Raw genomic sequence first — 13,250 nt, forward strand, 5'->3', positions numbered from 1 at the left:
TGTTATGTTAAAAAAATTTCTAGTTTACATTTATTAATTAAATACATCATCTTTAAAAAAATATTTTTCCTCTCATATGCAATATCTTTTATTTATTGAAAATTGTAAAATGACAAAAATTTAAAGAAAGTAATTAATGAACCACTTTTATAAAATTGATTTATAAAAAAAACCATCAATTCTTTCTAAACATGTAACTTATTATACATGGGACCAGAAGGAGCTTGTATGTAAAAAAAAAACAGTAAGAATTTAGATAAGTTGAATTTTGAAGAATTGTGATTTAGTGACATATGGCATCTAAGATTTAAAGAATGCTATAGATCACCTATCAATAAAATATTCTTATAATAAACATGTTGCCTCGTTGTGGATTGATCAAATTGACAAAAGAAAGCAAAGTATAAATAATAGATAATATGACGTGTGATGATAAATCTAAAACACAGTCATCTCTAATCCTAATTACATAACAAAATTTTAAAGCCTTAATTGATTCTAAACATAGAATGAATGAAAATGTAGCCGTTACTTTTTTTTTCAATATTACCCTCCTTAATTTCACCAACTTGTAATCATATAGAGAAATACAAAATTAAAAAGTCAAACATTTTTTAACAAATATAAAAGCATCATGTAGGAGTTGGGAGTAGGGTAGGAGTGGAGGTTAGAGAAAGAATAAAGAAGAGGTGGTTGCATAGATAATGATTAGCGGTGAAAACCAAGCATGAGAGACGCAGCACATGCAAAGATTCATTCATGTAATGTCATGTAAATGTAAATTCAATTTATGAATCAAAATCTAATATAATCAACACGGTTTCTTTGTATTATTTAATTTGCATTACTTAATTAAAATGCCCAAACATGCATGAGACACGCAAACAATGGAAGATAAGGTAGTAGATGACCCTATTCATCACTCTTTCATAGTATCCTATGCTCCCTTCTCCTCAATTACTCCTCTCTTTCTTTTTCTGTCTTTCTCTCTCTTATATATATTTTTATATATACACATATAGTATGTGTTGTGTGTGTATCATTCACATATATATGCACGGCCATGTGCTAATGCTTGGAGGGAAAAACGATGGAGGAGGGAGAGGAGAGAGTATTGAAGCAACCATATATATATATATATATAGAGGATGGATGATTACACATGGTAATGTTATGTTTGAGGGGGACAACAAAGCATAATAATCTCTCTATCTCTCTGTAGTTTTTGGATTTGGTTATACATATAGAATGCATGAACCTCAATTCTCCCTTCTCCTGCTTTTGATTTTTATGTCCAAATTCACATCACACCTTGTCTCAATATTCGTATTCTCCTCTTAATTAATTCCTAATTCATGTGTAAGTTTCAGGGAGAGAGATATTATTCATGTACTCCTTCGTTCTTATTTATAAGTCATGCCATTCATTTCTTATAACAAATTTTTTCTTTTACCCCTATTAAATATTTGTGAGGGAAAGTACATTATTAATAAGTAATAAGTACGTCCTTAATATAAGGTAAGGTTAACCAATTTTGCACTTTTTTAAGAAATGTTAGTTATAAATATAAAATTGTACAAAAATATATGTAACTTTATAATTTTACTCTCCTTTGCAATTAAAAGTAATACTTCCTCCATTCAAAAATATAAAGCATTTTTTGAGAAATTTATGTTAAAAAATATAAGGTATTTTTAGTCTTTCGAGATGTAATCATTATATTTTTTTCAAAAGTGTCCCTATTAATAATGACTTTATATTTATTATAGGATGTTTAATAAGGATAAATATAAAAAGATATAGTTAGTTTAAAAGTAGATAACTATTTATTGGGGGTAAAATTGGGTTAAAAATATCTTATATTTTTGAATAAAGGGAGTAAAAAATTATTGTATAGAAATTTAAATGATAATAAATAAACAAGGGGGTAAAAGTAGAAAGAAAACATTAGTTACTCTAACTTGTTTTATATTAAAGATAAAAAAACTTTTGAACTTTGCCTTATATTAAAAAAATGGAGGGAGTGCATATATATATATGTGTATATATATATATATGTATATATATATATCTATATATGTATGTATGTATGTATGTATGTATATTTAATAGGACAAAGTTGTAAGCTTATTAAATATTTAGATAAAGTAAATGAGTTTTTAGGGTTTTTTTTTGTTTTGGTAAAATATGTTGAAAATAATGACTTACAAATAAGACTAGATGAAATATTGCAAATATACAAATTTAAATTAATCCACTTAGAACCTTGATATTTTATAAATCATCATCTCTTGTCTCAATCACAGAATTAAATAATCAGTTTGATTTTCATGCTTGTTATTATTATATTTGTTTAATTTAACTTTCAGTGTTTCATAGTTAAAACACCTGATGAATATTCCTAGTTGAATTTTTATATTGATTAATATAAATTGTATCTGCAAATAGATTTTTTTTCTTTTTAAATTAAAATTCACTTCTGCAGTCACTATTTTTTTTCTTTTACAAAACTATATATTTCAGACAACAAATTATTTATTTACTCTTTTTAAATTGAAGATTTTATCATTTTTCTTAACTTTTAAGTTTTAATATTCTATTGATATTTGATGAGATGAATGTGATAGATTTTAAAAGAAATAATTAAATAGATCAGGTGTACCACGTCATTTATAATCTATACAATTAAAATGCTTTAAGTAATCTGAATAAAATTTTGTATGACATTTTTCTAATTGATTTTATCCTTATAATATAATGCAAATTTGATTTTTTTCATTTTCTTATAATATAAATTGATTTTGATAATAATATCAAAATTAATTTATATTTAATATAATCTAAATGCCATATTTTTGTTAGACAGACTATAAATAATATAGTGTACCTAATGTATTTAAGAATTTCTCTAGATCTTAATACATGCAAGAAGATATTACAACTCAAGCTTCTTTGTCTCTGCGCGTATTTGATATAACCATAATGGCTATAGCTAAATGTCTCAGTCAAATTGTAATTTGTAATTTAATTTAATTTTATCCAAAAATATAAATTATTATCTAACTCCACCATGTTTTAGTAATAATTGAACTATAACAGATAAAAAAAATTAAAAAGTAGATTTGGAATTATATGAAAAGCCTTTTTTTTTTATTTTATGTAAGAGACATTTTGAAGAGGGGTCAATATCGGATATGTACCGGGATTGATCAAAATTCAAGTTTCCCTCCACTGAATAAATTTTCATTGATAATGTTTTTTTTTCAAATGATGGACTAAATTTTATATAAAAATTATCCCCATGAAATCTGACATAATTGGTTAATTTTTTATTAAATATTTATGTTAGAATAGTAAGTATGGGTGATTTTTTTTTTTTTTAGATTCAAACATTATCCGGCCTAATTGAAAATATCTTTTCTAAAGATGTTTTCCTATAATAACACATAAGTTTCAAAGAAACAATTTTATCTCAATAAAAATCCCAACAAATGTCAAAATGAAAGAAAGTTCCTCAGAACATTAATTGATTTTTTGACAACATTTTAAACTTATAAAATTTTAAACCTATTTTCTAAAATTTGCAACTCAGTTTTAATTTATAATTTAATTAAGAACACAATTTTTTTTATATAAAAACACAAAATTTTAACATTGAATTTTATTATAAGATTATTTGCTCAGTTCTAGAAATTTACAACTTACTCTCTTGGATTTGCAACTTTATCTATTGTGATTTACAACACTATATCCTAATTTTATTTATGAACATAATCTCAATATTTATTTTTTTCATGAAAAATTACTTATTCAATTCCAAGAATTTGTTATATACTTTATCTAACATACAATTCCATTTACCTTAGTTTATAACTTGAGTTCCAAATTTTATTTAAAACCAAATTCATAAATAAAATTTCTTAAATAAATTTATGATTTTGTGTTCATAAATAAAAGTGAGATATAGTTGCAAATCATGGTAAATGAAGTTGAAAATATAAAGAGTAAGTTACAAATTCCTATAACTAAAAAAATAACTTTATAAATTTAAGGTTGAAATCTTGATTTTTTAAATAAAATTTGAAACTTGAGTTGCAAACTAAGGTAAATGAAATTATAAATTGTAGAGAGTAAGTTGCAAACTCTTGGAATTGAATAAGCAATAAATATTGAGATTATATTCATAAATAAGATTGGGATATAGAATCATAAATCATAGTAGATAAAGTTGCAATCAAAGCTGAATAAGTAATATTATATAATTCACTGTTAAAATACTGTGTTTTTTATAAAAAAAATTTACATTCTTAAATTAAATTAAGAAATTGAGTTGCGAATCGAGCTAGAAGCTGTAGACTTGAAATTTCAAGAAATAGGTTGTAAATTTTGGAAGTTTAAAATATTGTCAAAAGATTACATAAAGATCAAGAGACTTCTTTTATATTTTTTGAAAATTCATTTGAACTTTATTGAGATAAAATAGCTCCTTTGAGATTTTAGTGTTATTCTCCCAAGGCGTTTTTTACATTTACATATATTCAAAGTTAAGATATTTAAGTAATTATAACCATTTCCATTAATACCAACATGTATTGAACTTGGTACCATGGGTGAATTTGACTTAACGGGAGAAGGATGATCAAGAAAAAAAAAAAAAAAGCTTCAAGGACTCGACGGAAAAAAGATATAAACTCATTGTCTTAAATTTTAAGAAAATTAACCATTTGCAAATTAACATATAATATGTTATTCTAAATTCTAAATATGTGAAACTTAATCATAACTTTCCATCATCTCGTCTTTTTATGAAATTTGACATTAAAAATCAGCATGCTTATCACACATCTAATCTGACGATGAATTAGATTTACAGTCTACAATAATTGAACATTGAGAGATGCAAAAGTGCCAAATCATGCACTTGCACAGATGTTAATAGATCGCTTTCAGTTTCATATGTGGATGTCAGTATAATAACACAGATATCAATAACGATATAGTTTTAAGACCCTGTATATTTTGAATTAACAAGATCGGTTGATCACTTTGAAATTTTATAACTAATTGTAAGGAAATTTGAAAAAATTTAAATTAAAATATGAGATCATTAAAGTGACTGCTAATTAACCAATTTTGAGCAGTTAAGCTTTGAGTAAATATACTGTCTTGGTTTAAAAATATAAGTTATTTTTTTAAATTAGATGTTAAAAATATGAAACGTTATATTTTTATTTTTCATTGTGTAATTAATAATTTTTTAAAAATATCCTTTATAAATAAATAAATTACCTTTAAATAGGATATCAAGGGAAAATATAAAAAAGGTAATATCAGTTTAAAAATAATTAAATAACTTATTAAAAATACAATTCAATTAAAAATATTTATATTTTTTTAATAGAGGGTTATAATTTAGGAGTGGCAAGCCATTCATTTAGAATCATAAGAAAATTGCAACCTACCTTTTTCTAATTTAGTAAAGATTCTCAAATGAAATTAGCTCTTTATTGTAATATTTTAATATTACAATTTAAAAATGATTTATGATGCTGTCTTTTTCACATCTCTTTCCCCACTCAAATCATTTGGTGGTCGAAAGCGATCGATCTTATGCGAAAACTGATTAATTTATTTTTTTCTAAAAAAAATAATATCAATATATAAAATAGAAAGTGTAATTAATCTCACTGAATTTTATGACGATTTTTAAAAAAATGAATAAACAGTATTGCATTTTCATTTTATAATAAACAGCGTTGCATTTTTCAATAAACTCGCCATTAGGAAACTCATTAGGTACGGCAATAGTGAAGATTGATATAATCAAAGGATTATTTTAATTTAATAACGGTTTTACAGTAAAAATAATTGGTTAATTTATTATCAAATCAATGTATTTACAATGATTTATTAATAATCCTCATATACCTTTCAACGTCTGTAGGGCTAGAGTTAAGTTTATAGAAAATCACTTGATGCCTATTGTAGCCATTTGTCAAACAGATGGCTGTTAAGACTAAAGAATTTATCCTCTGGCAGATAAAAAAAAAAACCAAAAAGTTATACTCTGTGTGTGTGTGTGTAATGTAAACCATATTTGATAATGGAAATTAAGATTAAATGCATTGATATAGATATTTAATTAAGTTTAAACTATGATATCAAGATACAAAATAATTTAATTAATCTACCTTAAATGACTTGAGAGATGTCAAACCGTAGAAATGTTCTCTTTTCCATGATATCTGTCCCTTTCTTTAAACAATTTCAGCCACTTATAATTAGCAAAAAAATAATATCAATATAATATTCTTATACAACCATTTGATATTAAGAATTACAAGATAATAATCAACCCGATCGATGGTAACTTTTTCAACATATTTTTTCTTATTCGTGATATATTATAAGTTATATTATCCTTAAGTTTTATTTTATTTTATTTTCATTGCAAAATATATACTTTTATTTAAAAGCTTCATATCTGTCTTTCTACACAAAGTTCATCCAATATCTTTTAAATTGATTCAATCAAACAAAATTTATTATGAAAGATAGAATATCAATTCTCATAAATTAATTAGCTCAGTTATCTTCATTTTTTAAAAAAATATTTTAAAAATTTACATGCAACGACACATTAAAAACATCTTATAAGTTTTTTTTATGACAATTTAGATTAAGAATAAAAATTATAATAAAAGGAATCATCGATCTCCAAGCTTTGCTAAAATTATACAACAAAGTTTTGGATAAAAAACGACTAATCAGATGTGATCCAAAAAAACTCTAAACGGAAAAAAGATGGGAGGTGAAGTGATATATATTATTTTGCAAAAAAAAAGGATATATATTAGAAAATATTGACATATATTAAAAAATATTGATAAAAATAAAATGTTAAATATTTTTAAATTAGGATGATTAAATGTGATGTTATCCTTTCACCCAAAAAAAAAAGGTAATTAATTACATTCAACCCCCTCAAGAGAATTAATCACAAAGAAAAACTAATATAAAATAAATTATTATTAAAATAAAAATATAAATTTTTTTAATAAAATTTATTGTTAATCTTTATCTAAAATTAATTTTTGTAAGAGAGTTGTTCTCCCTTATAAATTTAAAAGCCATCATGGTGCAGAGTTTGGTGGCACTCGCTTGAGCTTGCGCGTGGATGCACATTCAAGCGTTCACTGAATACCATCATCAACCTCTAACGTGACAATTACGTTCCACTTGTCTCTCCGAAAAAGCAAAAGGCAGCAACAAAGCCATCCTCAATTATCCGCTGTGCTCGACCCTACCTCTTTAACCACGCGTCATGAATAAAGGGTATTTGTGTCCAATTCGGACAACCATATTCGCACGTGGAAGATTCTGGTCTTGTTCTCCATGCACACCATCTTCTGTCCCTCAACCAACAAAAAGAATCCCATAGCTGTTGAAATTACTCATAAGGACAAACACTGTTTTTTTTTTGGGCCCAATTGCTCACAAGGGCCCATTATATTTTGGTAAGATTAGTATTCCACTATTCCTATTAATTAGCTTTAACCTCCAATCCTCACATTAATCCAAACTGTCCATATTTTGCTGGTCAAAACAGAAAACTGCCACCATTTTTACATTTTACATATATTCCGGATTTCTTAGGATATTTAAATAATTATACTTTATTATGATTAATTTTAATTCCTATAGTGCCCATATTGCCAAAAGTGTGTGAAATCTGGGTAATTTCTTATTTTTTAATTTTTATTTAAACAAATATAAAACTAAAAAATAAATTATGATCTTAAAAATAAAAATGCAAATTTCAAATTGAATATTATTTGTGTTATATAAGTTAAATTTAATTAGCTGAAAAATAAAACATCCTAATAATGTTCTATTATGTTAATCACATCCCCACCTGATTGATACCTATTAATGTGTATAATTAAAAGTGAGTCATTAACAGGCGTAAAGCTATAGTTATTTAAATTTGAGATCTTAGACTTGAAAAGGCCTTTGGAAAGACCGTGTAATACAAATTGCAATTATATTATTTAGAATTTAAAAATTTTAATTTCTTTTAAAAAAATTCACCCCTTAGCTTGTTGTATCTTAGTAGAATTTAGATTATTCTGTGAAATACCTATATATATATATATATATATATATAAAATAGAATTTACCTCTGGTTCTCTCTCTCGCCGTCTTCACCTTCAAACGCACGCTTTCAAAGCTTTCGCTGGACTAAAGTCTAGCTTCCTCACCCACCTATATATACGCACATACAACACGTACCTCAGCCCCCCACCGTTTTTATTTTTATTTTCATTTTCTCGCTCAATTTTGTTACCATCCAAACACGTTCTCTCTCCAATTCCCACCGCTATGTCCACAGATCTCCAGCTCCTCCACGATCTCTCCAAACCACGAGTCTCCTCCACCGCCTCCGCCGTCAAAATTGAGCTTACCGATCTCGACCATGCCGATCGCTTAGCCACATCGGCGGAGGCTGCGGCGGTCCACAGCGGCAGGGAGGAGGACGAGAGCTGTAGAACTCCGACGTCCAAGGAGAACAGAATTCCCGAGGCTCTGACATGCCCGCCGGCCCCGAAGAAGGCGAAACGCGCCGTTTCCTGCAAGAGAAAGCTTCTGGAGGAGTTTCAGTTGTTTGAGAAGGTGAATAAGGACGAGATCGATGGATTCTTCCGATCGAATTTCCCGAAGAGGAGCTGCCGGTGTACATGATCATATCATAGCATGAACCTGTTCGTGCTATTCACGTGGCTGTTATGAGAGTTTAACAAAGCCAGTGAATTCGCCATTTCATCATCCTCATCTTCTTCTTCGTCGTCGTCTGCTCTCTCTCCTCTCAATTTCAACCTGTTCGATTCGTTTCCTTTTTTCTTTCTTTAATTTTTTTTTTTTAGCCTTACACGTTAATGTTTATATATCCAATTCGCATAATATATATTAATATATGTGAAAATATATTAGATCCTGAATCCAGTATGTTCATTAATTACATATATCAACGAATTGTTGATTCAACCCCCAACTTTATGATCTTCTCATGATCGATCTTCCTTCTCCCTTAATTTACGGTTTCTCATCAGTGCCAATTAGACTGCAGGTTCAATTCTTTCCGGATTTTATTAATTATATGATTATGATTGTCATTTTGGGATGTTATTACGTGCCTACTCATCAGATGATTAATTGATGGCCTATATGTTGAATAACTGGGAAAATTTTGTGAGTTTTCTGAGTTTTATGCTTTTTCCTGTATCTCTTTTCTGGCTTCTTTTCATCACATGCCTAAAGCTGTAAATTCTCTCGGAACCGTGAACGAAAAAGTTGATCTAATAAAATTTAAGCTAATTGTTAAATGATCGATAGAAAAATATCAATTAAAATTTCTTACAAATTATTCAAATCTCTCGCGATTTAACTGCAGAAACGGATCTACATTTATATTTTGGTTAACCTATTACAGTTAATTATCTTGAGTAAAATCTAAAATATAAAGCACACACACAAGTGTATCTTGGAAATTATAGAAATTCTAATGATAAAGTGAAAGTTTTTTTTTTCTCGGAAGAAAAAAGATAAAATTATAGCTCTCATCACCACGTATTTCTGTAATTATTATAATGACTAGTAAGATGTCAATTTAATTTTTTTTTTTTTTTTTTTTTTTGCTCTTGGAAGGCGGAAGAGGTTAACTAGGGTATATGGGTTTGTTGGCCTGTGTTAGGTATCCAAGTTAAACACCATTATCATAGTGAAGAATGAGGTAGGTTAACCGGTTGATTATTATTCTTGATATAATATGATATTATTGACAACTAGAATTGAATCTAGCAGAATATACTACTATTTTACCAAAAAAATAAAAAAATATTATTGATGAAAAATAGGCATACATACATACATACATATATATATATATATATATATTATTCAGATTAAAATATAAGTCATTTTTTTAAAAGTTTTACTTGATTTAAAATAATATATTGGTAGGTGTTATATCTTTTTTACAAATCTACCCTTATTTTGTTGAATAATTAATAAGGATATTTTGAATAAATAAAATGTTATATCAATTACTCCCTCTAGTCCACTATATTGATCACCTTTTAAAAAGGTAAAATGATTTACTTTATAAATTATTGGATTAATAATGATATTTATTTTAAATAAAATATCTAAACTGTTCTTAAAAAGTAAGAGAGAAAAAAAATATTATATAATTTATTTATTTTTTTAAGTTTATGTTCGTAATTTTATTAAATTTTATTATTTATATTTTTATTATATTGATATTAATAAAATTGATAGAAATAATTTATAAATAAAATGTGAAAGAGTACACTTTAAGATAGGATTGGAAAAGCTTGTAAATTTTTAGAAAATCGAAATTCTAATTTTTTTTTAAAAAAAACGTAAATAGTTCGCAATACTCAGTAATTTATATCGTGGTCCATAAAGTATACATTAAAAAAAATTGTAAGATTGATGCGTCAAAGCGGTTGACAATTTTATGAATGAATGTGTGGAGGGGTTGAGTATTTGACACGGCTTTGGGATTGATGTAAGAACCTGCTTGATTTTCTGTGTAAGTAAGAAAGTAGGAGAGATAATAGATATAACGAAGGGATATGGGAGAATATAATTGTAAATTAATAAATTTTGAAGAGATCAACATAGAGATCCCATATGGATGCGAATTCTATGTAATGTGATGTGCCTTGTTATTATCAAATTCTATTGCCACCTCTTTTGTCTTTTTCGACAAAAATCAATAAAAATTATCAAATACCCACATGGCGACTAGCTAGCTATAAGAATTTGATTTTTTTGGTGACGCCAAATTTGAATTCTCTCATGTGTGTTGGTACAATTGGAATTTAATTTTCTAAATTTTAGTTGCAACAATATTGCATGTGACCAGCTATATATTTTAGATGTTCACATAAATCTTTGAGATCATATTCATTCATTATTTTAATTGATTATTCTTATTTTTCGTACTAAATTTATCATAATTAGTTGTTACATAAAAAAAACTGGCTTTTTAGATGGCAAGAGCCGTGAAGGACAGGATTTGAGACAGAAAAGGAACCTATATAAGTTTGACAGGAAGTTGAAAGGGACCATTTTTATTTTACCTTTCACGCTTCAATTATTGTGTTTGTTTGTGAATATATATATATATATATATATATTCTCTCTATTTAAAAATACAAGATATTTTTAACTAAATCTCACTCTCAATAAAATAGTTACCTATTTTTAAATTAATCTTATCTTTTAATATTTATTCTTATTAAACACTCCACAATAAATGTAAAATCATTCATCAATAGAGTACTTTTGAAAAAAAATAATGATTACACCTCAAAAGACTAAAAAATCTTTCATTTTTGAATATTCACCTCCTCAAAAAATACCTTATATTTTTTAATAGAGGGAATATATGTTATCTATATATAAACATAAACAATTATAGTAATTTTATAATAAAGTAAAATTAATCATAAGTTAAATTATATATTACTTTCCTGAACTTTAAATCATACACACATAACTTCCTTAACCTTTAAAATTTTACAATAAACCCTCTCATATTATATATTTATACAGATAATTCTATTTAATTAATTTTATACATTCATTGTTTACACATAACTAAAAATTTAAAATAAGTTATTATACATCAATCAAAGTTTGGAGACTTCATTGCATACAAAATTAAAATTAAAGGGATTGTATAATTAATGGCTAGGATTCATATGCATAAACCTAAAAGCTCAAGGCAGTTTATTATTGAGTTTTAAACGTTAAAGGGTTTATTTGTAAATGCTTCAAAATTTAGGATAGTTGTGTGTAATTTAGCTTGATTATATATAACTTCAAAAGAAGATCAATTTTATCCCTCCTCTCTCTTTTAAGCTCTTGATTTTTAATTAAAGGCAATTAATTTGTTGCATATATGGATATAGAGACTGTACTCTGATAAGCTGAACGTGACATTAATATAATAACACACTACACCTTTATTTAATTATTTTTTAAAAGCTATTAAATCAATTACTGCATTTTAATTTATTGTCATCAACATGAATTACTTCAATGAATAATGTTTGTTATATAATTATAATCAAGTGACGATATATGGCTGTGATTCTGGATGCATGGTAGTTAGAAGAAGTGATCAGCATCAATTGATTATATTAATGTGCTAATATAAGGTTGGATCTGAGGCATTGGAAGGAATGTGATGGTTGAAATTAGTAGTCAGTGCACATCACCAAAGGTAATTATGTGATAATTAAATAACCCTAACATCAATTTTTAATATATATATATATATATAATAATAATAATAATAAAGATGAAAGGAAAAAATGGTAAAGAGAAGGAATCATTATGCCAACAAAAGTTGATCCAGTTAGTGAGGATTTGGTGGGTCAAATCTGCTATCAATATGAGGGCTTTTATTAGTGGGCAATCCATTACCTCTCTAAGTACTATTTAATTTAAATCTAAAAACATGTTTTAGTCCTGATGAGTTTTTGAAACCCAACTCATTTAAATTTTCATTTGTGTCAAAAAGAGAGAAGGAATCATGATCAGCAATGGAAGTAAAAGAAATTTTTTTTGTGGCCACAAGAAGTAAAAGATTAATTAAGAATAAATAAAGGGGAGAGTGAAACAATTAATAATTATGGATTTGTGTGTGTGTGTGTGTTTGGGGGGGGGGGAGTGTAGATCTAGAGAGCAAGGGGGCATAATATAAACAAGCAAGCAGCCTTTGGTGGAATAGACATGATTAATAATTGGCTTCAAGTCTACGTTTCTTTGTCTCCACTCTTTACAATGTGCTAAAAGCTGTGAATCCAATGATACATGCCTATAATATTATAGTAACTACAATATAATTTAATCAGAATCTGAGACAGTGATGATCCCATGAAGATGCATGAGGAATACGTTTGGAGGCAGGTCAAGCATTCAAGAAAGAGGAGACGAGTCTTCAAGTATAAGACTCACTTTATATGATTCTGCTCACCAATGTCATATACTCAACCTTGATGGTTATCAAGTGTGTGGGATATGCATTTAGACAACAATGATTATTAATACTCATGATCTCAATTCCATTTATGCATTTATGTGTGTGTGATTAATATTGGAATTAATATAGGAGAGGGAATTAAATTTATATACTTTCTCCGGTGTTTTTCTAT

General features: G+C 26.8%; 1 protein-coding gene across 1 annotated transcript; it reads left to right on the forward strand.

The window, feature by feature from the left end:
* The first annotated feature begins 8,285 nt into the window (after positions 1-8,285).
* On the forward strand, positions 8,286-9,045 carry LOC129301527 (cyclin-dependent protein kinase inhibitor SMR1-like). The gene has a single exon (XM_054940087.1). It carries the CDS (start codon positions 8,383-8,385, stop codon positions 8,740-8,742), a length of 360 nt encoding a protein of 119 aa, XP_054796062.1. The 5' UTR covers positions 8,286-8,382; the 3' UTR covers positions 8,743-9,045.
* The last annotated feature ends 4,205 nt before the right edge of the window (positions 9,046-13,250 follow it).

Source organism: Prosopis cineraria, unplaced genomic scaffold, assembly GCF_029017545.1.
Source record: "Prosopis cineraria cultivar Desert tree isolate PC_DT_omini unplaced genomic scaffold, ASM2901754v1 PC2175, whole genome shotgun sequence".
Taxonomy (NCBI): domain Eukaryota; kingdom Viridiplantae; phylum Streptophyta; class Magnoliopsida; order Fabales; family Fabaceae; genus Prosopis; species Prosopis cineraria.

Excerpts from the sequence above, each read along its gene's own strand:
- LOC129301527 (XM_054940087.1), top strand. The coding sequence starts at position 8,383 with ATGTCCACAGATCTCCAGCTCCTCCACGATCTCTCCAAACCACGAGTC.